The 26193-nt window shown below is 35.9% G+C and overlaps 1 protein-coding gene across 3 annotated transcripts in view; it reads left to right on the forward strand.

The window, feature by feature from the left end:
* The window catches only part of LOC143265902 (uncharacterized), a 155148-nt gene extending 141626 nt beyond the window's left edge, over nucleotides 1-13522 (forward strand). For all 3 annotated transcript variants that reach the window (XM_076540543.1, XM_076540542.1, XM_076540541.1), the window contains 3 exons: nucleotides 5661-5904; nucleotides 11291-11842; nucleotides 12502-13522. In XM_076540543.1, the coding sequence (XP_076396658.1) occupies nucleotides 5661-5904; nucleotides 11291-11842; nucleotides 12502-13416 (1711 nt within the window). In that variant the 3' untranslated portion in view covers nucleotides 13417-13522. The remainder of the gene's footprint in view (nucleotides 1-5660; nucleotides 5905-11290; nucleotides 11843-12501) is intronic.
* Nucleotides 13523-26193: the final 12671 nt, after the last annotated feature.

Here is a 26193-nt window from a genome sequence, read left to right on the forward strand (position 1 = left end):
GAAAACATTAGGATTTTTTAAGAAATTCAGAAATTAAAAATAAATTAAATTATTTTTTAACAATATTGGCCTAAATGCCTATGTTCCTTTCGGCGTTGATTCTAACCACGTCACGCTCATACCTGCGACGCTTACAATAATCATTCAGAAATCAATTTAAATGAACAAAAATTTAAACAATAATGATAAATTTTTTAAATATTATTTAAACAAATAAAGTTTCTTGAAATTTTTTTTCGCACAAAAATTTCCTATCTAAAGACGAACAATTTACAAAAAAAAGAATTCAATTATCTTCTATAGTTCCGGAGATATTCCCAAAAATATGGTTTCAACCCCCAACTTCGAGGGCTATTTTCACCCCCTTAACATTGTAACACTCCTTCCTACCCCGATTAGCCGAGCGAAAGGAGATGTTGCGAGAGGAGAGTTCGGACCGTTTTTAGAATAGGGTTCGCGTTGAAAGATTTCAAGGCAAGAGGAAGGATAGTAATTCAGCCAATGACACACTCGTTGAAATCTGATACAGACGAACTTTATTAAAATTTTGGGTATTTAATATAGGTGATTTATAAATTCTTTACTTTTATACCCCGAGCGCTTAAATGTGGCCCCGCGATACTAACGGCAAAAATTCTTTGAAAAGCAAATCCGCTGATGGGAGATTGTGATATCCGCTTTAGACTAGATTTCTGTTCTTATACTCCGGAGAGTTTACAAAAACGATTTGGAATTCGCTAGCTACTGATGTTTATACCCAGATGAGCGTTCGTCACCTAGCGTGGTAAATATATATTCGGCCTTGACAAGGCCGCGGCAAGTGACACGTGCGACAAAAACCCCTTTGACTTTAATACATTGTTTGGAAGTTATTCTAGCTAGGATGCTGGTGCTCAACTCGCGGCGCACTATCGTTAGACTACGCTCTTTAGAGCGTGTGACACAGGAATGTTCAAAATATGATCAGTGGGTTTGTGAGCCACTCAATCACATTTGACATTGGCCACGCCACTGTGGCTATGAGCTAACAGTAAGAGAAGGAATGCACACTCGAGAATCGTGTGGGTTCCGGCCCCTCTGTAACTCACGACACACAAGGGTAACGATAGCTCCAAATCCTCAATTCTGGTTCCGAGTCACGCCAAAAAGAATTTCCAAATTGCAGTAAACTGCCCGAGCTCAGGAGAGAGTGAATAACGAACCTGAGGGTTTTTGGGACCTGAAGGCTTCGTTATCACCCCTGGCTTTGCTCGTTTGTAATTCGTCAATACGTGAGATGGGAGAGGCACTCGTCTGAGCGAGCGAGTCTCGTTTCTCCGATTTTCAAATTAACAATAACTTGGAAGTTTCCTGTCTTTTAAGTTATCACGTTACCTACTTCGCACTCCAAATTGCATTAAAATGCCTGAGCTCAGGAATGGATGAAAAACGAGTTTTTGGGATTTAGGGCCTCAAACACGTTATCACCATTGGCTTTGCTAGTACTCGAGATGGGAGAGGCACCTTTTAGAAATAAGTGTGTCTCGGTTCTCGGATCTTCGAATGTACGTAAACCTGGAGTGGCTTCCCTAATTGACTCTGATCCCCCGGTTGCAAAATCTCCGATTTTCCAAATCGCGGGAATAACGCGTAACCGTGCCGTGATACAGTTTGGATCAACGATTCCTCAGTTTGAGGCGCGAACAATAACCGCGAGCACCAGCCGTTTTACTGCGTGTTCGATAGTCAGTTTGACTCAAGCTATGTTCCGTTTTTCGTTAGGCGGACCCCCTTGTTAGAATTACGAGTGATCTAGAAGCCGGTAGAGATCAGAGTGACGATCGATTTCACGGCTTGCGGGTCGATCGCTCACCTGTTACCTGGAGGGGATAACACGCATGCGCTATTAGGACGCGTGACGAAATAGTCTGCCTAATTGCTCTCTACCCCACCCCGCAATCCGCGAACTATGAATCGTTAATATGTGAGCGTACTTTGTACGGTTACAACATGAATGATAGCAGCTAAAAGAAAATACGTGTCGAATATTTTTTCGAGAACTACATTATTTCCAAGTTTCATCAAAATCGGAGATTATCACTTCGGGATGGTCCCTTGTAAGACCGAAACCATCCCTCCTAATCCAAGTCCGCGGCCTGTTACAGGCCCATAATAAAATTTCTGAGTAAACCCAAAAAATACCGTTTCCTCGTCATCCCTACTGTCAATTTCTTTCCTATTGTATAATATGTAGTTATTTAGGTAAAGAAAAACAGTCCGGTTTAAAGAAAAATAGTATATGATAATATATGTAGATATATTGAGAACAAAAAGAACTTCTAATATAATTGAATTTGAACAAAAGAATGCAGCGCTCATCCTCTCTAACGACGCGTACAGACACGTTGAAAACTATAACGGGTGTTGAGTTTTTTTTTTAACACTTCCTTCACTTCTTTCTTCCACTTTTGCTAATTTCCAGGATTCCTAACCCAATCACAACCCAAAATTTCCCTCTTTTGCATAGCGCCTTCCTACTTTTCCTACCATTCTACCATAGACGCTTATTCCAAAAGTTTTTCTTTTTTGAGAAAAGCCGAAGCAAAAACAGAACAAATTAAACTACCAACGTAAACACATTTGTAACAGTTAGCATCAAGATATAGGTTAAAATAAATTAAGTCTTGAGTTTTTTAACAATCATCATTCCTTTGCACCAATCCAAATTCGTCCTCGCGACATTAAGTTGCCGTCGAGCACAGCGATCAAGTAGCAATTCGATTTATTTTTATTTTATCACGCGATTCCGCGATGGTACATTATTTAAACAAATAAAGTTTATTAAAATTTTTTACATATAAAAATTCCCTATTTAAAGATGAACAATTTAAGAAAAAGCTTCCAATTTTTTCCTTTCATTCCGGAAATATTCCCAAAACTATGATTTTAGCCTTTAACTTTGAGGGCTATTTTCACCCCTTCAATGTAATTGATGGCCGATAAAAAAATACGTGTCAAATATTTTTTTGAGTTATCTTTCACATAAATTTCATTAAAATTAATGTATCTCGATTCGATATGTTTCCTTATAAGCTACGTTTTCCTTGCTTTACGTCCTTTTCACTTATTGTTTAATTACGGTCTGAGGCCTGCGAGTACTCCAAGTATAGATGCATCTACTGTCGTGGCAGCCTTTTTAGTTACTTCTGACTGTGTGCCCGTTTTGTAAGCATCAATTTCTTCAATAGTTCTTCACCGTTTAATTTTTCTTTATAAAAATAAGAATTACTCTGATATATTCTACGCATGTATTTTATTTCACATAACTCCTTAACAAAGACAATTATAAAATAAATTATAAAATATATTTTTATTGAGTTGAAAAATGACTTTTATAATGTTGAAAGTTGTAAATATTATCTTACATTGTAAACCTTATCACGAGGACACACTTTTAAAAATCTGAAATTTTCTTGCGATTAATATTTTAATAAACTATTAAAGCAAACCAGGACGTTCTGTACTAATTACGATAGACTAGTTATGATACACTAATAAAACAAACGTTACTCTATATTTATTGTTTTAATGACTTCTACGAAAACAAGTGTGGCATCGATTTAGCGGCCGCCACGTCCCTGTCTAATTTATTATATTTAGTCTAGGCTTAAAGATTTTAGGTGTGAATGAAATGAAATAACGAATTGTTCACCTGATTCCGAATGGATGCTGCGTAGCGTTTGCGAGAGGATATTTGGACCATTAGTTCGAATGTCGCGTTGGGTGTCCGAGTTCGAGGAATGCCTGAGAAATACGCGTGTATCGTTGAATGATTGGTTTAGAGTGAGAGCGATTCGGTTTGCAAGAGAAAAAAATGATTCCGAATGAGCATGCATCAGGATGTGTGGGGGTGCGTGTTTTAAGTACGGAAGTTAGTCAATTCATCACTGCGAGTCTTAGAGTAAGAATTACTCTAAGAATAAGAATTACTATTTTTCCCTGTCGCGTCCTCATCCCATACAAGAAATTTTGTTCGAGCCTTAATACGATTATTTATAGTTTTAGATAAGTTTTACTAACCCACTTTGAACATGTGACGCCTATTGTATATTAATACAACTTTTATTATCGATTTGTTCATTTTATGATTGTTTGTAATAAAATGTAATTGTGTGATGAAAAGTATTAGAAAGTGTGAGTTCACTGAAACAGGGCGAGAGAAAGTTAAAATATAAACAATAAAAGTAAACAGATTTGCAATGAAACGGAACATACCAACTATGATTAATATGTTATTATGTTATTAATAAAAAAAAATACGAGAATGGTTATTAGTTAATTTGTCAAGAAACCTTCAAGATCAAAATCTTCAAGATTTCGAAAAGGAATTTGCAAAATAATAATTTATTTATTTTTCAATTCTCATCATTGAAAAATTATTATTCAAGCAAATGAAAGTGAATTTAAAAGTTAGACCCATTCATTAAATAGTTGTAGAGTTAAGAACTCACGCGTATAACATAACACTGTACAACAGCCAATTGATTTCGTAACGGCTACTATGAAATTCTTATAGATTTTTGCAAGCTAAATACGAATCTGAAATCCGCTTTTCTCTAAGACGTACAGTTTTTGAGAAAATTAATTTGAAAAAAAATTGCAACTTTTCAACTTTGGAAATTTTTTGTGCTTTTACCGTAGCAGCTATTCAGTGGCCTTTTACACGAGAAGAATCTGTGAATTTTCCTGAATAAAACTATATGAATTGTTATTACATTGTAAATATTCAAATATGTTTAAATGATGATCAAAGTAAAAAAGACACCAAAAACGCACCAATTTTTCCTGATATTTTTCAATTTATTTAAAAAACTATGGGTCGAGGCGAAAATCTAACCATCCCACATGATAGAGTAGACATTTCTGCAGAAGAAAGCATCAAGCGAAATTACAAAATCACTTTTGCTTTCCTTTTATAAAAAAAATAGTTTAGCAAAACACGCGCCGCTGTCAGTGGTACTCAATGTTGGCGTGGCGCGGTAGTCGCGAATTTCGTTACTCCAAGACAATAGGCAGGGCGACTGCCGCGCCGCACCAACATTGAGTACCACTGCTAGCGACGCGTGTTTTGCTGAACTATTTTTTTTATAAAAGGAAAGCAAAAGTGATTTTATACTTTCGCTTGATGCTTTCTTCTGCAGAAATGTCTACTCTATCATGTGGGATGGTTAGATTTTCACCTAGACCCATAGTTTTTTAAATAAATTGAAAAATATAAGGAAAAATTGGTGCGTTTTTGGTGTCTTTCTTACTGTGATCATCATTTAAACATATTTAAATATTTACAATGTAATAACAATTCATATAGTTTTATTCAGGAAAATTCACAGATTCTTCTCGTGTAAAAAGCCACTGAATAGCTGCTGCGGTAAAAGCACAAAAAATTTCCAAAGTTGACAATTTGCAATTTTTTTTAAAATTAATTTTCTTAAAAACTGTACGTCCTAGAGAAAAACGGATTTCAGATTCGTATTCAGCTCGCAATAATCTATAAGAATTTCATAGTAGCCGTTACGAAATCCAAAAAAAGTCAAAATTTGTTGTACAGTGATATAATTAATAACATAATTTAGTATTTCGATTTTACTTACTACAAATTTATCTTACTGTGAAAATTACAGGAACCTGTTTAAAAACTTAAAATCATTGAGAGTTTTAAATATGGGACGAAATCAATTACAAGTATTTGAAGATATAATTCCTATTCTTCGCGAGTCGTCGCGGGCAAAACGCATTGTAAATTACAAACTATTTCTACACCTTAAATCGGGCAAAAAGGCTGATGCCCCCGTGTATTACTCGTATATGCATAATACACATCTGCGTATATTGAATCTCAGTTACAACAACATACCACAGATATCGGTAAGTTATAAAAGAAAAAATAATTAAATAACTAAAATAACTATTTTATAATGAAAGTATAAGAATAAAAATAAGAATAAAAATAATTTAAGAATAATTAAAGTAACTACTTTACTAAATAATTCGGTAAGATATAATGCTAATCAAACGTTAAAATTAAATAACTGATATTGTAGGATAAGATTGTTCGTTGTAGGATAACTACTTAAGAAGGACACTGAGGAATTTCTGCACAAAAAAATAATATATTTATTCATATAAAGGTACATAGGCTCTTACAAAATCAAAACCACAAAGTTCCAAATCAAATTTACGAATTTCTAAGCTTCATGTTATATAATCATAGAAGAATTTACGGATCATAGCTTTTGGTGTTGGAACTTCATTAAAGGTCCGATAGCTTGTAGATCGTTGGTAGCTTCTCGTCCCAGGTTGTATGATTTGTTCCCATGTAGATACCCAGTTGAGCCTTCAAGTCGCGGTTTTTGCGTTCTACCGGATTGGCTTCAGGGTGGTATACTGATGTGAAGTTCTGTTGAATGTCGAAACAATGTGTGACCTACTGCATGACGCCGCTAATAAATTGTGTTCCATTTTCTGCCATCCTTTTTTAGTATCAGAACAACAGGAGTGGCCTAGGGTGATTCACATTCTTCTATAATGTCCCTCTCCAGCATCTTCTGAACTTCTTTCTGGAGTTGATCACGTTTCGCAGGTGGTATGCGATAAGAAGGTACTGAGATTGCTGCGTGGTCTTTAGTTTCTTTATGGTCGACTGCTTCTACCATGGATGATCCCATTGCACGAAATAACAGTCCATATTTTGAAGCAGCTACTGCTGCTCTACTTTTTCTTTTGGTGCTGATGTTCGATGATTTCTTCTATTTCGATCACATTGATCTCTAGTCAAACCATTTTCTCGAAGGATCGAAGACATTTATCGAACAATTTGTCGAAGCCAGGCCATTCGGTTGGAGCTTTTTCAATGAAAATTTGCATCGGCTCCTTTGGGGTGCTTTCGAGGTATAGTTCGAGGGTGGCGTGATCATCTTGTATCGGGCTTAATAACGATGGCGAAGATTTCGCCAGTTCTTAGATTTCCTCCCGATCCATTGCGTTAATTGCATCTTCTTGTATTCGAGTTTGATGCCCTTCTTCTTAAGCAAGTCATAGAAATTTTGACTTGCTATGGAGCATTTTGTGCCAGTGTCCAGGAGTGCATGACCCTACTCGCCAGCAATAGATAACTGAACGATGAAGCGAGGGGACATCATCGTCGCCGTATTAACAAATTAGAAAACATCTTGATTTGGACTTTTGTTAGTATTTTTCGAGTAGTTGGGACATTTGCTCCTTAAAAATCCAGCTCTTCCACAACTATAACAGTGTATCGCTGTTTGTACGTGTTGTGGCTCGGTCTTTTCTACTTCTGGTGATGGTCGCAGGTCATTTCCTTTTGGCGTCGAAGTAGCCTGAAATTGACACTGGTTGCAGTGGATGCTTGTGTGCCCGAAATGTCTACAAGTGTTGCAGTGGTCACGATCCGTCGGATATAGGGCCACGAATTTATGTTCCACTGCACAGCAGTTTCTGGTTTCTTTTGGTACGTAGTAATGAACTTAAAAGCCCATAAATTGAACTTCTTCTCTGTGTGGTTCCGTCAGTTCCGCGAGTAAAGCGCGTTTCTGTTGACGAATTTGTAACGTCCCCGGGAACATCATATTAAATCCAGTCGATAAATAGAGAAGCATCTTAATCCTAATATCTTTTTCTATTCCATTACCGACCGCAAATTACCGATCGCGCCATAAAAATTCGCGTGGTAATGGGGTGGGATGGGGTAGCTCACGCGTGCAACATTGTTTAGAGTAGATCACCGATCGATGGTGCGCGCGTTAGTTAGAAAGAGACAGTAGATATACTTCGAAACAAAGTTATTATAAATTATTATTTAAATGTTTATATTATATATATTATTAATTATTCACTCATTATAAATTGCTTTATATTTTTAGCTATTATTTTATGTATTGTTTGCGATTAATTATTTCTTCTATTAAAACACTTATAATTTGCGTATCTAAAAATGATTAAAAATACGATTTAACGGGAAAACTTGTGAGAAACTAATTAATAATAAATCAAAGCGTATTTTTATTAATCAAACTAATATATATTTGCTACTAAATAAAGCGTAATAAAATAATAACTACTTTTTGAGCTGGAAAAAGCCATGACTCTCTGGGTATAAAAGGGCGTGCAGCAGCGGCTGCGAACGTAGAACAATCTTTGAAGTACTACGTGCCGGACCTCTTAGGAAGCGACGAACTGGAGCAGTTTTAACTGGTAAGAGCCTACAAGATTCTTAGTTTTGACTGGACAGCGGGTATCAGCCATTTGGATACTCGATCGTTGGGTAATTATAGCAGCTAGCTAATGCAAGCTCCCCATTCAAACAATCTTGTCTCTGAAACTTCATAAGGAGAGTGCTATGCTCAGCCCAGGAAAGAACTAAGACATCAACGAGAGCTCACCAGTCACTAATATATGTATATAATATATGTATATATTTCTTGTTTTTCTAAGTTATTAACTCGCCGTCAGATTCTCGGAGTTCGCTCTGGGTAGTTTAGTAGCTAGCTAACGCAGGCTCCCCATCATTGAGCGGCTTGGTCTCTGAAGCCCGTGTCTTTTGGGTGGCGTTTCAGTAACTTCATTAAATAATTAAAAGTCGAGTCATTTTTATTTGCAACCCTGTGGGTCACACGTCGGTCACTTGATTCTTGCATCGTTGGGTAATTCTAACAGCTAGCTAACGCAGGCTCCCCAATTAAGCGATCAGGTTTTGGGTGTCGATTTGTGCTCTGACAAAAAGGGACATGAACTAATTAGTTTAGAATCAAAACAAGGAGTAACTGTTCCACGTCTAATACAAATTTTAGAGTTTTGTAATTAACCAAATATTGTTCTGTCAGTTTTGTTAGGATCTAGATCCATTATTAAATTGCGTTATTTTCTTGCGTTGCGTATATCATTATAAAAATCGCGTAATTGAAGTAGTTAGCTACCGTTCTGCAATTTGCAACAACAACAAGTCTATTATACTCCAATTTGCTTATAGAATTCAGTCATACATACATTTTTATATTCGTTAAAGAAATTGTTAATTATAACTCTTTTCCTCATCATTATTTGAATAAACCTAATTAATGAAAGGTATTAATCTGTAGATTTCACTCTTTAACCACACGCCACCACGATCCCACATTCTTTTAGAATTAGTTATAGTAAAAACGAGTCGCTTTATAAAGCCGCTCTTTGCTTCATAAGTGCTGTAAAATACCTGAGTCTAGTCAGAGGGACGTTACAAATTTGTCCGTCGGAGTGTTCTTAAAGCGTCCTTCTTAAAGCGTTCTCATTGCTAATATTTTCAATCTTTTTAAAAATGGAAATTGTCGATGTGACAACACGAACGATTCCATAGTCGTAGGCCTACCGAAATGTGCAGTACATTTCGGAAACCTGCCACGCTCGACAGATTGCCTTCCAATTTTGAAAATTGTGTTGTAAATAATTGGACTAGGAAAGAAAAAGGAATCTCGCTGGTGTCCCGGTCGGTGGAGATGAAATTCTAGAGTTTAGAGATGGTGTCCCGGAGTTCAGTGTCGAAGAAGTCCTGGACATCCGAGCAGGAGTCTTGAGGACTGCTCTTACGTTTGGCGCCAACATTGTAAGATAGCATTGTTCGTTGTAGAATAGTTCAAGAAGGACACTGAGGAATTTCTGGACAAAACAAATAATACATTTATTCATATAAACATAGATTTTTACAAAATCAAAATTACAAAGTTCCAAATCAAATTTCCAAATTTTTAAGTTTCATGTTATATCATTGAAGAATTTACGTAACATAATTATTAGTGCTCGGACTTTACAATTTAATAATTTTCGAAAGTTATACTGGAGGTATCTGAGAGGTTCTTCCGTTACAATTTTAATTTTATTATTAGCACAGAATTTTGGGAATCAGTTAGCATTCAATTCATTGAAATAATTTCTGTCATCAATGGTTTGCTCTTTCTAATGTGGAGAAAAGAACACAGACCGTTAAATTTAAATGACGCAAAGACATTGCTCTAGTTACAAATGTTTAAATGTTAAAAATTTCCAAATTCTCATACTCTAAAGTTTTTGAACTTGTCAACTTTTTGAATTTCCAAATACCTAATTAGCAAATCTAAATTTTTAAATTTGTCACTTTCTAAATTATGAAATATTATTTAAACATATCTAAGACGTTGGTACCAGTCGTAAAGATGTAAACCAAACTAAACGGAATTTCAAATTATTGTATGACTGATTTCGTCTAAACCGACACAAATTTAGTTCAGTAGATTTTATACAGAGATGAGTGATAAAAAAATTATATTTGTCGTGCTTTTAGGGGAAATAAATCAGTGTTTTCACACTGATTTCACAGCGTTTTCACATCACATTCCGAATATAATATTTATTTATATACAAACTCGTATATACATCTAATTTGCCTAAAATTGACAAGCGATATGATGCTTATGGATATAAATTTGGTTTATCGCCATTACTATTAATACTAATGGTTTAATGACAACGATATCATAATATTAAGGACACCACGGCATCAGGATTAGGAAAAGGAAGGCGAGAAATAATAACAAAAATTATAATACACATTAAAATAATCGATAGAAGATCAGTTTGTAACTGATGTCCAAAGTTTATAATTGAGAAATTACATTTTAATTCCCAATCTAAAGTATTATAATTCTAAATTAAATTCTAATCTTATCAATATTAAGAATTACGGTAATTTGGTGCGAAATTAAAAGTACTTTTTATTTGATCGAAATTCAATTTTGAAATAAATTTTTACTGTTATTAAAATACAATTAAATTACAAACTTAATTTTAGTTCGCTATCAGAAAGAATTTCAATTAGTAATTGCATATGTATCCTAAATTAAAACCACACAAAATTAAAATTTACAATCTAAAAATTTTTATTAAATTTTCAATTATAAGAAAAAAAAAATATACTGATCGAATTGAGTAACCTCCTCCTTTTTCGAAGTCGGTTAAAAATTAACAATCATTCAGTTAACAAGTTGGAGATAGTTCTCTTTCGTAACGTATTTAAGTATCCTGTATAACTAGAACATTCAGTTCTTAATCGAAAAATTGGAGGTTGTGAATGCCTGTCGCAGATAAGGTTTTAATAAATATTTTGGTTGATTTTCTGCGTTACTTATTCGTTGCATTGTGCAATCAATTTTATTCTATTTATTTGTTTTAAATTCCTACATTGTATTTATTTGTTTCAAGCTCCTGTATTATATGTCTTTTTTAGACTAGAGATTTGATATTTATGCAAAGTAATATTACATTGGATCTACGACATAACAAAATCCAGCACATTCAGCTTAACACAAAGGAGGAAACAGGGAATTATGAAGCAATAAAAGGACACGTAGAAATATTAGTCGCTAATAATCCTATAATATGTGACTGCAATTTGTATGACTTTCTTTATTACTTGGACGAAAAAGTGCGCCCTGCTTTTCAACAATTTGTTCATATAACGGCAGAAAACTTGACGTGTTGTGGACCAGAGTGGACGAATGGTACACTTGTGAACAAATTACAATGGAAAACCTTTAAATGTCCAAAATCAGAATCATGTCCAACCAAGTGTTCTTGTTGGATAAAACCAAACGAAAGATTATTTTTAATCGATTGCTCCTACAAAAATTTAACAGCAGTACCAACGGATATGAATAGTATTCCTTATTATCGTAGCGAAATAAATAAATCTATTGAAATTCCGTTTTTAACGAAATTACGTCTTGCGAACAACAACATCAGCGATGTGTCTGTGAAGGAATTGTCATTGAATGTGGAGGTATGTAAAATATTTGTTTCTGTAGAAATTGGAATTTTAATTATTATGCACGTGAAATTGTTATATATGAGCATATTTATGCTAATACCTGTCGCGATTATATTAATGTACGTTCCCAGAAAAAACTAACAACGACATTAAGGACCTTTAAGCGACCAGAGTGTACTTTAAATTTACCAATGCCTTACTAATGCTTTAAATAATTTTAGCATTCAGTAGACAGTATGGGACGTTCGTTACCATTATCATTTCATATAACAAGCTAATATAACACCACAGTACAGATTCTAAATAGCAAACATTGTTTTAAAGTTAACACAATTGAGTTAAAAGTATTAGCACAATAATTCATGATAACTAAGTACATTCGAACTAATTCTTCGTATCCTAAAGTTTCCGCAAGTGCTTGACATTCTTTGTGGATTTCACTCATCTATCTCCGACTTGCTCCGACATCTATCTTCTTGCTTATTTTCATCATGTCTGAAATATAAAGTATTCTCTACATCTAATTGTAAGATAACTAAAGTAACTCTGCTGATGTAGAACTTTTTACGCGTTTTTATGAACCTTTTAACGAATTAATAGTTTTAACTATACAATATGCTACTTATACTTGTAAGTTCAGAATCAAACAGTTTGATAATAAACGTTTTCAGGTTTTGGAATTGCATAATAACAGCATTAAAAGATTGAAATCAGATGTTATACAATATTTAAGGAATTCCACGACGCTAAAAACGCTTACACTACATGGTAACCCGTGGATATGTGATTGCGACTCAAAGGATTTCGTAGGCTTCGTCCAGTCACAGACTTCTAAGCGGATTCTGAATTTATCAATGATTGAATGTAGAAATATCAAAATTCCCATACTAAAAATAACTATGGAAGATCTTTGTCCAAACAACGTTATCATATTGATAGTAGGTGTAAGTTTCGCTGTTATTATTACTGCATTAATCATTAGTACTGCAATAGCACTATATTATCGATACCAGCGAGAGATCAAGGTATGGTTGTATGCTCATGAGTTCTGCTTATGGCTGGTAACAGAAAATGAATTAGATAAGAATAAGTTGTATGATGCGTTTATCAGTTATTCACATCATGATGAAGATTTTGTTGTGAATGAACTTATAAAAAAGTTAGAAGATGGTCCTAGACCTTTCAAACTGTGTGTGCACTTTCGTGAGTGGCTGGCTGGGGAATACATACCAACCCAAATTGCTCGTTCTGTCGAAAATTCAAGACGGACGATAGTAGTGTTGTCGACTAATTTTCTAAACAGCGTTTGGGGACGGATGGAATTCAAAGCAGCACACTGTCAAGCTCTCAGTGAAGGTAGAACAAGAGTGATTTTAATTCTGTATGGTGAAATCAACGTCACTGATGACTTCGACCCGGATCTTAAGGCGTACTTAAACATGCACACATACATAAAGTGGGGAGACCCTTCATTCTGGGATAAACTACGATACGCTCTACCACATCGTCCAGAATTAAAAAGTAATTATAGTTTTGGGGAAATTGTTTCGGAAACATTTGCTTTAGATGCAATTAGGCAGCAGTAAGAAAACAAAAGGGAAAATAAAAGAAGGTTCCGAAATTATACAATCCTATGTAACTGATTGGTAACTTTTTTGTACGAACGATTTTGTTTGAAAACATCACGTTTCGAAATAAAGTTACAAGAACATAAAAAGCAGTTGATTATTATAAATCTACATATAATCGTCCGATCCCATTTGCACTCCAGATGTTTATATTTACGTCACGTAAAAGCACATATACCTACTGTGATGTTTGGGAAACTCCGATGACAAACCATCAGGTCATCCCTAAATTGTTCATACTATCGTCCTGTTCTTTTACGTGAATTTTCCTTTTAGAGAACTTTACAGAAATATAACAGAGTATATTTCTGTTATCGAAACGTTATAAAGAATAAATATAGAACGTTTTCCATTACAAAAATGTTGGTTGTACAGTGAGTTCATTAATCTAGCAGCTACAACTCTTATTATGCGGTGTATATTTTCTTTTCCGGTAGATTAGGGTTGATGGAACGACCTAGTTACGGAGATATATTTTCACCGAAGGAGGACTTCTTTTAAACAATGGGTGAGTCCGATTTATATTATTTCTGCATATTTTGTGAATTTAGAATAGGCAGGAGTTAATACATTAGTTAGTCATTAGATTTAAAGCTTCTTTTAATGAAGAGAAATGTTATTTTTCCTTCAAAATGAGTGAATTTGTTGTTTTACATCTTCGTAACAAATGACAAGAACGAGTGAATCGAATTTGTTTAAGTTAATAAAAGCTAATTGGTTTATCCCTTATCTATTAATAAAACATAACATATTGTTGCGATATGAAGCGAGCCTCGCGACTTATGAAGTGAAGCTGGTCCTGACCACGAATTGAAGCGGTCTGTGGAAGTCGTCAGGCGGGATGAGTGGATCGAGTGGTCAGGACTATCGGTAGCTGAGAGCAACCGCGGTATTTAACCCTTTCATTACGGGTGCCTATAGGCGGCGGCCGCGCGACGACCTGTGTGTACGGGTGTTATATGTAAATAACTGAATATTTATACAATATACTCATTTTCATGTTTTTCCTATAATACGATGAAACAGTTGTTATGTAGCTCTTAAAAAAGTGTACATACAAGACAATCACAAAGTAGCGTTGAAAAACGTTAGTCTGAATATCGAAGACTACTGACGAGCAAAGTGCACACTTCGCGGTGCGGACTGCCGTAAGGAAAGGGTTAAAAACTAGAACTACGCCAGATCTCAAGACGAACAGACGCGTCAATTCTTTGTATAATTTAATAAATAGTTTCCAAATTCTTGTTAATAGCAAATTATGGCAATAATATAAATAATATATAATAATGTACAATGTATTCTTAATTACTTAATTTGTTATTGTATTTAACTTTAGCGTAGCAGAACTTCGTTAGCAATCACATTGTCACGATGCAAACGTGCTTGTGCACGACTACGGTCAACTGTGTCATTCGAACCCATCTCTCTCGTATCTGGGCACGCGTTATTATCACGCTTTGATTAATTAGTGATTTGTATTAATAATTCAAAAACTAAGTGTCAACAAATATTTTGGAAAAGAGAAATGTTGTTCTGTATTTCCTCAGCTATCACCCCGAAAATTATATGAGACGTGAGTTTCTCATAAATCAATAAATAAATTAATTCCTGCGTACGTTTAATTTAAAAAATACAGGGACAACTTATATTAAACTTACCCATTGATCCATGAAAAAACTAGCTTCGATAAATAATATTTGTGTCACCGGGTAGATCCACCGAACACATCATTAACAGCTGATGGTCCTGGCAGGGTCAATGAATTCTCAATTTATTTCACTATCTCTTTTGTAAGACAAAGTAGAAAATGATTGAAACGTTAACTAAGTTCAATTTCAAAAAATACTATATACATATATTCTATAAGCTGATTCCGTGGGCGAAGTAATGTCCTCGAGAGAAGAATGTCCTACAAAGGTCTCTAAACGAATGCCCTCTTCCTGTTCCGCGAGGTTTCCTAGTCCCCGCGAAACTTGAGGCCCCAGGGTTGTTTTATAGCCCGAACGTCACAGCGTCAGGTCTCTACCCCGTGGTGGTTGTCGTAGGACGGCCATGTGCCCGTCGTCCCTGCTTTATTGGGGTGGGTCATTGGGAAGTTTCTAACACTTTCTAATAGTTGCACAACATAAGCACGACCGGTAGACGGGCCGAATGAAAAAGCGTGAAGGATTATGCATAGATATGTATGTTTAACGGTACGCTATATTCTCATTATAAGGTATCCGAATTGATGAATTAAAATTATATTACATTTTATTAAGAGACATTGTTGAACAGTCCACAGATCTCGGTTTCGTTCTCGATCGCGAGGCATACGTCCTGAACAGTTACCATGAAACAATAATCTGTTGAACGACTGCGGTGTTGATCGACAGTCATCGTTCATTGTCGAAAGAAACTAGTCAAAATAAAATGTATTGTTGTTTTTAATCGGCAATTCTCTTTTCTTACTTTCTAGACAGTACAGTTAAAATTATTCATGAATTTTCATTCACGTGTTTTCATTCGGTCTATTTACGTGTCGGACTCGCAGTGACTAATTAGTGAAAAGTGACAGGGAAAAATGATAATGAAAGTTAATAATCAAAGATGACAATGATAGGTGATAGTGAAGTAAATTGAGAATTTCTGTGTGGTGATTTATTTGTTACGTCCCGGATGGTATCTTTGCTAATATCAATATGAAGGTCCGGAATCGTTCTTGAATAGACAATCTTTTAGACTACGCGGTACGTGCGCTCGTCGTATGTCAGGGATCCCAGAGTGTACAAGTATGACACAGTACTTACCCGAAGCTTCCTCCTTAACTTTTACAATATATTTCTTGTCTTGGATCCTTAGGTAGTAGATCCTTCGCTATGATCTTCTTCACAGGTATGTCAATAATACTGATACTGAACTTCGCGGATAACTGGTCGCGGAGTAGGAGCTAGACAGGGTAGGTATAAGGTGCGTAAGATCTTACGTAGTTGGTACCTACGACCTCCTCGTCTTTGTCTCCTCATGAGCTGACTAAAAATGCAGAGGCATCAAACACATCATATGCGCACCGTGCGGCTATGTCTCGCACCACCGTGGCGATGTGGATTACCTATCTCGACTTCGCAATATAATTGATCTCGTGCGGCTATGTCTCGCACCACCAGATCCAGCATAATCGAGTATACGTCTTTTAAATAATCAAAAGCTCTTAAAGAGATCTCGGGTTTATAGGAAATGATTAAAGGCGAATATAACTAAATATAAAATATATTCAATACTAAAGATAATGTCGGAATATAAACTAATACAAATGAACTTAGAGTTATAATATAAATGAGACGCGTAGTTTGGAGTTGGTAGGAAATGGGTGGAATTAGGATGGAAACTAGCAGAGTCCAGCACGAGGGGATCGAACCTTGTGACTAGTCGGACTGCTACTGCTCGCGAGGCTATTCGAACTGGGCTTTTTATATTGCTCGGTGGTGTCAGAAGAGAAGATAAAGGGAGATTAGTTATGATCTGTTATTGTCTGGAGATTGCGTGATGTAAATAGAGGTTCGCGGAATTATATACGAATGTGCATAGCAGGATGTTTAGGTTAAGATAAAGAGTGAACTTGAGGTCCTAGGAGTAAAGGAATGTGAAACTTATGCTATCTTATTTATAACGCGTGCGGGACTGTGTCTTATAACTAATTATGTCAGAAACGATATATATAATAATAATAATAATAATAATAATCCTTAGACAAATAGTCCTTAAACAACTAGATCAAACGTCGTCGCACGACATCACACGGTACTCATTCGTTCCTAAACGTGAATTTATTCGTGTGCTTCATTAGAATAGTTGACAACTTGGTCTGGGTAAACAACAACTAATTGGTTTATCTCTCATTTACGAATTACGAAGAACTTAATATTATTCTTAACTTCTTAATTCATTATTTGATGTAACTTTCACCCAATAGCTTCCTGTTATACCGACGCGGTATCGATAGGTTTGTTCACAACGACGATCGGTCGTCATTTTCAAAGCTTTTTTTTTCTTTTTTTTTTTTCGCGGGGGAAATCTTCCAAAGATACCCCGTGCCCTTTGGGGAGGACGCGGGGAAAATCTTCCAAAGATACCCCACGCCCTTAGGGGAGGACGCGGGGTTATGCCGGATTTTTATCGGCTAAAATTCCCACGGTGGTCCTCCAATGACGCATTGGGGGCCCCAGGAACTCTATAAGAACACAACTGGGACCCTCGCGCCTTACTCAATTGAGCCCTTCCCGGGGGGAGATCGCGAGACCTCCCTCCATAAAACAAACTAATCTTTACGGCAGTGCCCGGACCACTGAGGCACTGCCGCCCCCCCCCCCCCCCCCTCCCGTCATTTTCAAAGCTATCACTCTCGCGTCTGAGCGCGCGAAATCTTCGCACTATGATTGGTCCATGTTTTTCATTAAGGGGTTAGGTGGGTTTCAGACGCTTAAAAAAGGCGTATTTTTACTAATTTTTTTTAATATGTCACATGAAATATTTATTTCAAACAATTTAGTAAATTAAAAGATACATAATTAATGAGTACTTTGTGAAATTTTTGTTTAAAAATGTTGAATATTCAGCTATTGGGACCTCATCTCCGTTGATCTCTCAAAAAAAAGGTCTCTCGGCGTGGACACGATAACTCTTGACTGGTTCATCTGAAATTAAAAAACAAATTAGTTTCTGTTAGCAGGTGTAACATCCCGGGAAGAGTTTTTTTTTCATATATGACAGTCCTATGCTCAATTTCATTACCCACTGTGAGAATAGTTAGTTACCGACAATAATAGACTATTACCGACAGTACATTATATACCAATTACCTTATGTATTCAGTTCAGCGGTCGGTAACCGATACATATATATATTTATTTTATTTTCAATAATTATTTTATATTTTCAATTTAGAAAGGATAATGTAATTTACAAAGACAATCAAGTTAAGTTAGAACAATTAAAAACAAAATTAATGTATTATTTTATAGTTACTCCAATAAATGTATAATTCTATATGGAAAATTCCGTAATGCGATGTGCCTACGTGCCGCGATGTTCGCCCCGAATTTCCTAGTATTCTCGCGTAGTCTTAGAGAAGGATAGAAATACATTTTACAATTTCGATATTATTAATTATCAAGAACTATTAGCTAAACAAATCAGTTACTACATATCAAGCGTACTGATATTATGTTATCTAGAATTAAAGTCAAACGTTAGTTTATTGCAATATATGTTGTAAATTATAATATTATTCAATGGAATGTTCTAGAAGCATCCTATGCTTATACATCTAGCTCCGATCCGTATAGAAGTCGTGCACAGCGTATAGAAAGAGATAGAAAATGCAATTTGATTAAAACACTATTAAATTACTATTTTTATATCAGAAATGTAAACCATAATGTAGAATGCGATATTTATAATGTAATTAAACCGTTCGTTTGTACAATTAATGTCTAATTACGAATTTATAAGACAATTATATATTTCGACGTTATGGGGGTTTTCCGAGAATTCGCCAGGCTGGCGAGTATAAAAGGCCGAGCGGAGCTCGCCAAAATCGCAGAACAGTTTTCGAAGTCGAGCCAGCTAGAAGTCTTCAGATAAGTATAACCGGAACAGTTTTCGCTGTGAAGAGCCGCAACGATTCTTAATACTTGACTGGTAAAGCGGGTATACGCCATTTGGATACTTGGTCGTGGGTCGTTCTAGTAGCTAGCTAACGCAGGCTCCCCATTCAAACGGTCTCGTATCTGAAACTCCGCTAGGAGAGTGCTATACTTGGCGCCAAGAAAGGCTAAGATATCGAAAGGATAGCTCTCAGCTACTCATATTTGATTTTACATCGGATTGCTAACGCGCCATCAGATTCTCGGAGCTCGCTCTGGGTCGTTTCGTAGCTAGCTAACGCAGGCTCCCCATTTGAGCGGCTTGGTCTCTGAAGCCCGTGTCTTTTGGGTGGCAGCTCAGCAATTACGATTTTATATTAGAATCAATTGATTTGCTACCTTGTCAACTTATACTGTTCACCCTTTTCCTGTATCGTTGGGTCGTTCTAGTAGCTAGCTAACGCAGGCTCCCCAATTAAGCGATCTGGTTTTGGCTATCAGTGTTCGTTTTGACAAAAAGGGTCATGGACAATTAGTTGTCGAGACAAATTAAGAAAGAGTAACTGTTCCGAGGTAATAATTCATTTAGATTCAAACAAATTTTGAACTTGAATTAATAAAAGAATATTGTTCTGTCATCAGCGTAATTTCAGTAGTCGACTACACCGCGTTAGATATCAGATAAAATCATTAATCTGTCTAACTTTGCGAGAGCGTATTTAGGTACACTTAGAGAATCACACTTAGGTCGTGTTCCTCGCTGCGGTAGACTATCATGCGCTAGTATTAATAATTTCGTAAAAGACTTTTCATTATATAAATTATAAACGTATTAATCAATATAAACTTTGTAATTGCGATAGCGTTCAAGATGAGAACTGAATAATATAGAATATCGAATTCAATTAATTATATAAAAGCGAAGTTAGCTTCATCTGAAAACAGACTTAGGTACGATCTAATATAAAGTATTACTTAGCGAGAGTCATTTAGTTAGATTCATAATTATCTATTACGTATTGCTTAATTTGCCAAGTTCTGTTATTTCTATTATTAATATTATATCAAGTCTATTCTAGTTTCTTTAATCAAACCAGTATACTTTTCATATTTTGTTATTTGTTACTTGTTATTTGTTAAATTCATCATCTTCGTTATTTTATTGAATAAACCCTTATTGTTGAAAGATATTGACCTGTGGATTTCACTCCTTAACCGCACACCACACGAATCCCACAATCTTTAGATTTAGTTATTTTCCAAAACGAGTCGTTTAATTGGTAAAAGCCGCTCTTTACCTTCTTAGCGCTAGTAACTATCTGAACTTAGGTTCCAGAGTCGTTACACAGGTATATAAAGCTCGTACTTGAACGAAGGAAAAAGAAAAAAATTAAAATTAGAAGTTTTGGCGGAGTTATGAACAAAAAGTTTCATTTTTTGGTCACATTTTCACCACGTAATTCCTCGTAAAATAAGTTGTGATAAAAAGAAACAAAAATCCTTCGTTCAAGTACTAGATAATGTTATTTTGAAGAAGTGTGCAAAATTTGAACAAGATCGGTTCATAACTTTTTGAGAAATCATGTCCACCGACTTCAAAAATAAAGTTTCGAGAAAAACGCGATTGAAGTTTTAAGTTGAAATAACATGCAGAAAAATTTTTTTTTTAAACTTACATAGAATCATCGATTCCGGCACCACAAAGTAAAGAACCTGCTGCAGCGGCAATATCTAGATCCTAGCTTCTTGAGTCCCAGTGTCGGCTTTTTTCTCAGATACGAGTATGCGATTCTCGTCCTCTTTTGGGGCATACTCATGGCTGTTTCGGCCAAGTTTCACACACTGTTTAAAATTCACTTTACCATTGCACACTTTGTCTTCTCCATTTTTATTTATTACATTTGAGCACTTCACAAAAATCGATAGCGTAGAAAAAACTAAAAAAAGTCTATAACTGCATATTGAAGAGTACCGAACCAACGGTTTCTTGGTCTTTTATTGCTGCTATAGTAAATCTTCAATATCCAAAAGTCTCTTAAATCTATAAATAATGTCTACACAACTAAAATATTTAAAACTAGTAGCCCTTAGAAAAAGAAAACAAGCGAGAAAGACAGACAAACAATACCTAGGTAGCTGCTTCAATAAACTTGTGTCGCGCCAGGCTAACGTGGCCTGTCGGGCAGAACTCCCGAAGGGTCTATCTCTTTGAATTTTACTCCAATCGATTTAAAATTTTGGGAGAATATTCTAGACACATTGTACTATTTAATAAGATAAAAAAAAAAATCGATGTTTTAAAATTTCCAAACCCACTTAACCCCTTAATAATTCAAAAACGAAGCTTTAAATCTCATTTTTGCAAAGGAAAATCTTGTTGAGAATGACATCCTCTACCACCCCTTTCAGGGAGTAACACTAATTACGGGACACCCTGTGTGTATTGCTTCACGGATATACCCGACCCCAGATCATGTTACATTTCTCGGCGATCGAGCTTCGTAGCGTCTAAAAGGGTCTAACCCCCAGTGGTGAGGATAACTTCGGTGCACATATACACGTCATTTGTGCAGATATCGAATACTTACTGTATTAGTAATTTGAAACTGTAGTAATTCTTTTCACAGTGCAACGGAGGCCGGAATCGAAAACGCTCACTGTGGAATAGTAGACACGAAATTTGAAACCCAAGTGGCTGTCCCTTGCTCGCCACGGCTTACTTTTGTCGGCGGCAGCAAAAGTGAGCTGTCGCTGGCTCGCCAATCTAACTAACAATAAGTGAAATAAATGATGGCGAGACATTTAAATGTCTGAAGATGTCCTAACAGCGTTTCCAGAAACAATACGGGAATTGGATTTGAGAGATACATTGCAAAGTGATAATTCGGTATGTGTTTTCGAACCGATCAGAGGAAGGATACGGGTTCTGCGTTGTACAGTGAGAATTTGGTATGCGTTTTCGGGCCGATCTAAAGAGGGATACGCGCTCTTCGCTGCTAAGTGAGAATTCGATCGCCGTTCTCAAGTCAATCTGTTGGAGAAATCCATTTTTTAATAAATGTTAAATATTATCAAAATTATATCGTGTTTGGTCTCCTTTTAATCGGTAAAATCTCACGAATATGTTAAAAAAGTTTGCAGTAACAAAGAGTAAAAATTAAAAAATTGTATTTTAGTTGCGTTTGCTGACGAAGGCAACGCAGCGAAATTTCCCTGGGCCCTGGGTCAGCTACGCGGTCAGCTGATGGTCGCTTGACCTCTCGATGAAGGGTCTTGGGGAAACCCAGGGTTTATGATACTAAGGGCACGGCTGGCTGTCGTGGCGAGCGTACGTATTCGGGGGTCGCTCCGAGATAAAGTTCAATTTTGGTGGGAAAATGTGGTTAAAGTGTGATAAATAGTGTTGTGGAGTGAGGGAAGACCGTGGGGGAAATGAGGTGGTCACATAACTCACGCATAGGCATAGGAAGAGACGTTTCGCACTGTAGGAAGGAAACACGTGTTGTACTGTGGGAGGATTGACTGTATATGGAAGTAGAGTCTTTATAAAAGTCCTAGATGTTAAAAGGGAAAGTAAGTGGGATAGAGAAGCAGATAGATGAAAAATAGATAGATGAGTTAGAAGTATTGGTTGGTTACAAAGAACTAGGATATAGAGCTTTAATAACTAGTAGTACAGTAATTATAGCTAAACATGTGGATATTGTTAAAAAATGTAAATTTAGTGAAATTTAAAAATAACGACGAATTCAATGATGTTGAGGTTATGGCGGAGGTGGGATTATTTAAAATGAAACAAACAGTTTAAAATACTGAACTTTAATATTAAAAATGTGTATAACAGGCTATTACCAGGTATGTCCTGCCTTTACCGACTCGCTTGTCGAACTGACTGAAAACAGTCAAGCTGTCCAAAAAAGGTCAACAGTAAAACACAACTGCATAGTTGACCCTGGGTTTTTCCCGACATAATTTACAACCCTAGTAACGGCCAGAACCTTACCATATTTGGGCATGAATTTTCGCTTACTTCAACAAATGAAAATGGGTTTTATGGAAATGAGATTAATCAGTAATGTAAAAACGGAAATGAGGACAATGAAGGGGACGATTCTGATGAAAAGGAAATGAATGGAAACAATGAGCATGTAAATAATATACGGAAATCCGGTAGCGAATAATATTTAGGTAAATTACGTAAGCGTAGATAATCCTGAAAACTGCAGTGAAGCTATAAACAATAATAATAGTGAAAAATGGCGAAATGCGACGAAGAGGGAAATTAAATGTTTAAATAAAAGTGATATGTGGAAATTAGTTAACAAACCAAAAGATAAAAAAGTATTAGATTTAAAATGAGTCTATTTACTAAAATGAAATTAGCTATAAAATTCCAAATGAAAAATATGGTCCAAACAGAAACGTATTTAGGAATAAACATTAGCTAAACTTGCGAGAAAGATTCTGTAGCGGCCTCGTCGCTATCATTCGAGTATTTTAGAAAGCGTAGGTATAAGCTCGGAGATTTCTCCGAGTGAAAACGCAAGCGGGCCCACATTTGGCGGCCAGGGTATTTCCCAGTTTTTGGCGACGCGACGCTAACTTTCCCGCCCGTTTTTGCGCGGGCTTTCCTTAGCTTTGCCGCCTGGGCAAAAGGGCTATAAAAGCCCGTAGGAAAGCGGGCGAGAGGTCAATCCTTTTTACATTGTAACGGCGTAAGCACGGAGTCTCGCAGTTTTTATAATAAAGTTTTCCTACGTGTTTAACACGTTGAGTGCAATCCCTAGGGACTGACAGTGAACTTTCCGTTTAGGCGGCGTCAGTCCCTGAGGACTGACAGTGAACTTTCCGTTTAGGCGGCGTCAATCCCTGAGGACTGACAGTAGACTTTTTGTTTGGGCGGCGCGGGTTCTAGGGGCTGACTGAACTTTTCGTTTGGTCGACATCGATGTGAAGTCAACCAATCGTGGAAGACAGTCGGCCCTGTACGAAATATATGTACCGGCATCAAATACCTCTCGCTACCGCCTTAGTGGAAAGTATAGCCAAATCGACGCCGCACTCAACGTGTTAAGTACTTCATTCGTATTAACTTCGACCCCACAATTCTATGACATTAGAGTCATTAGCGAGAAAATACGAAATTGGAAAGGCTAAATTGTATGCTACTTCAATGGAACAAAGTTTGTAATGTGTATCAGCGTCAGTCGATATTAAATATTAGAATTTAATTGGAGTATTGCAGTATATGAGTTTGAATTCTACACCAGATATTTGCTATTGTGTTTATTACTTAAGTAGATTCCAAAATTGCTATGATCGAAGTTATTATAAGTATGCATGGAGAATATTGAAATATCTACATTGAAGACCTTTAAATGACTCAATCGCCTGCAGAAAGGAAATATTTATTCAAAATGTGAATTGTAACAAACGGAGTAGTAATTTACAGTGCCCAGTATTGTTGTACAACTAACTTAAATAGAAAAAAAATAGAGATTATATAGAGTCGTCGAATAGTCAACGGATCCATGGATTTTACGACCTGACCTGAGCAGAGGCACAGTGAAAGTTCAAAATATACATTACACTCGACAATCTATACTATACTAAAAACGAAAAATTAAAATTTGAGAGAAATATAAACAGTGACATATTAGATTGTTGTGTTGATGCCGATTCGGCAGCGGATATTACCGATAGGAAATCTACAACAGATTATGTTATAAAAATATATGGTAATAATATATTTTGGAAATAAAAATGTTCAGGGGTTATGTGAAATAAAATACACACGTAGAGTATATCAGATCAATAATTATATTTATAAATGGAAAAATTAAACGGTGGGGGAAACTATAGAAGAATTCGGTGCTTACAAGACGGGCGCACGGTTAGAACTAACTAAAAAAAAACTGCTACGACAAAACATGTGTCTATACCTGAAGTACTCGCAGGCCCTAGACCTTAATTAAACAATGACTTCCAAGGATGTAGGGTTTTCTAAAAACGGTAAAAACATGGTCAAGGCTTTAACTTCAACAAAAAAAAAAATAGGAGGTTGTAACGAAATTGTAGACAAAAGCAGAGTATGTAGCATTGTCTGTATGTGTCAGTGAGTTAAAATTATTAAGAGAATTTGGAATTGAAATAAAAGATCCGACACGATTTTATGAAGATAATGTTGGCGCAATAAGTATAAGTAAATATAAAAACTTAACGAAGAATTCTAAATATATAAAAACGCATTGTCATTTTGTTAAGAAGAATTACTTGAAAGGAATAATTGATGTAATTGAAATAGAATCAGAATAAAATTCAGCAGATATCTTCACTACATCATTAGGACGAATTAAATTTGAAAAATTTAAAGAGTTTCTTAAGTTGTATTAGAATATGTATAAAAAAATGATGGCAAAAATTGCGAAGTATTATAATAAGCTACATTTAAGGAGGAGTGTTGAAATGTAAATAAATGTAGCTCATGGCGTTATCTTGCCGTGCGAGCGACACACAACGTCTTCAACGACTTCAAAAACAATTGAAGTCCTTCTTTCTAGCTAACAAAAACCGACGCGAGGTGCGAAATTGTAAACACGTGAAGACGCTGTCCCAGTATTATAAGAATATCTTAAAGCTAACATGTATACAGGGTGTTCGGCTACTGGTGGGCATAACTTCAGGGGGTGGTAGCTGGGGTGATTCTGAACAACTTTTTCCTTTACCAAAATGCTGGTTAAAGCTTAGTTTTTGAATTATTAATGAAAAACACTGACCAATCAGAGCGCGAGAACAGCGCGCGCTCAGATGCGAGAGCGACGGATGCAAGCGTGACGGTTGACCCTGGTCGTGAACAAACAAATCGCGCGATATCGGTAACATAGTTACCATCATCGGTAATATGTCAGCCGGTAAGTAGTTATAAAATTCACAACTATTAATAAGTATAAATTTATTAACGAAACTAATTGTATGGATTAAGCGAAAATAAAGGTAAAAATCAAGCGCAGTTTTTTTAGATAATTAAAAAAAATGACTATTTGTTTAACGACATAAAATTAAAGAATACTTGGACGCTTACCTCATGAGTGAATTTACGATGCGAAAATTC

The sequence above is a fragment of the Megachile rotundata genome, chromosome 15 (assembly GCF_050947335.1).
Source record: "Megachile rotundata isolate GNS110a chromosome 15, iyMegRotu1, whole genome shotgun sequence".
Lineage (NCBI taxonomy): Eukaryota > Metazoa > Arthropoda > Insecta > Hymenoptera > Megachilidae > Megachile > Megachile rotundata.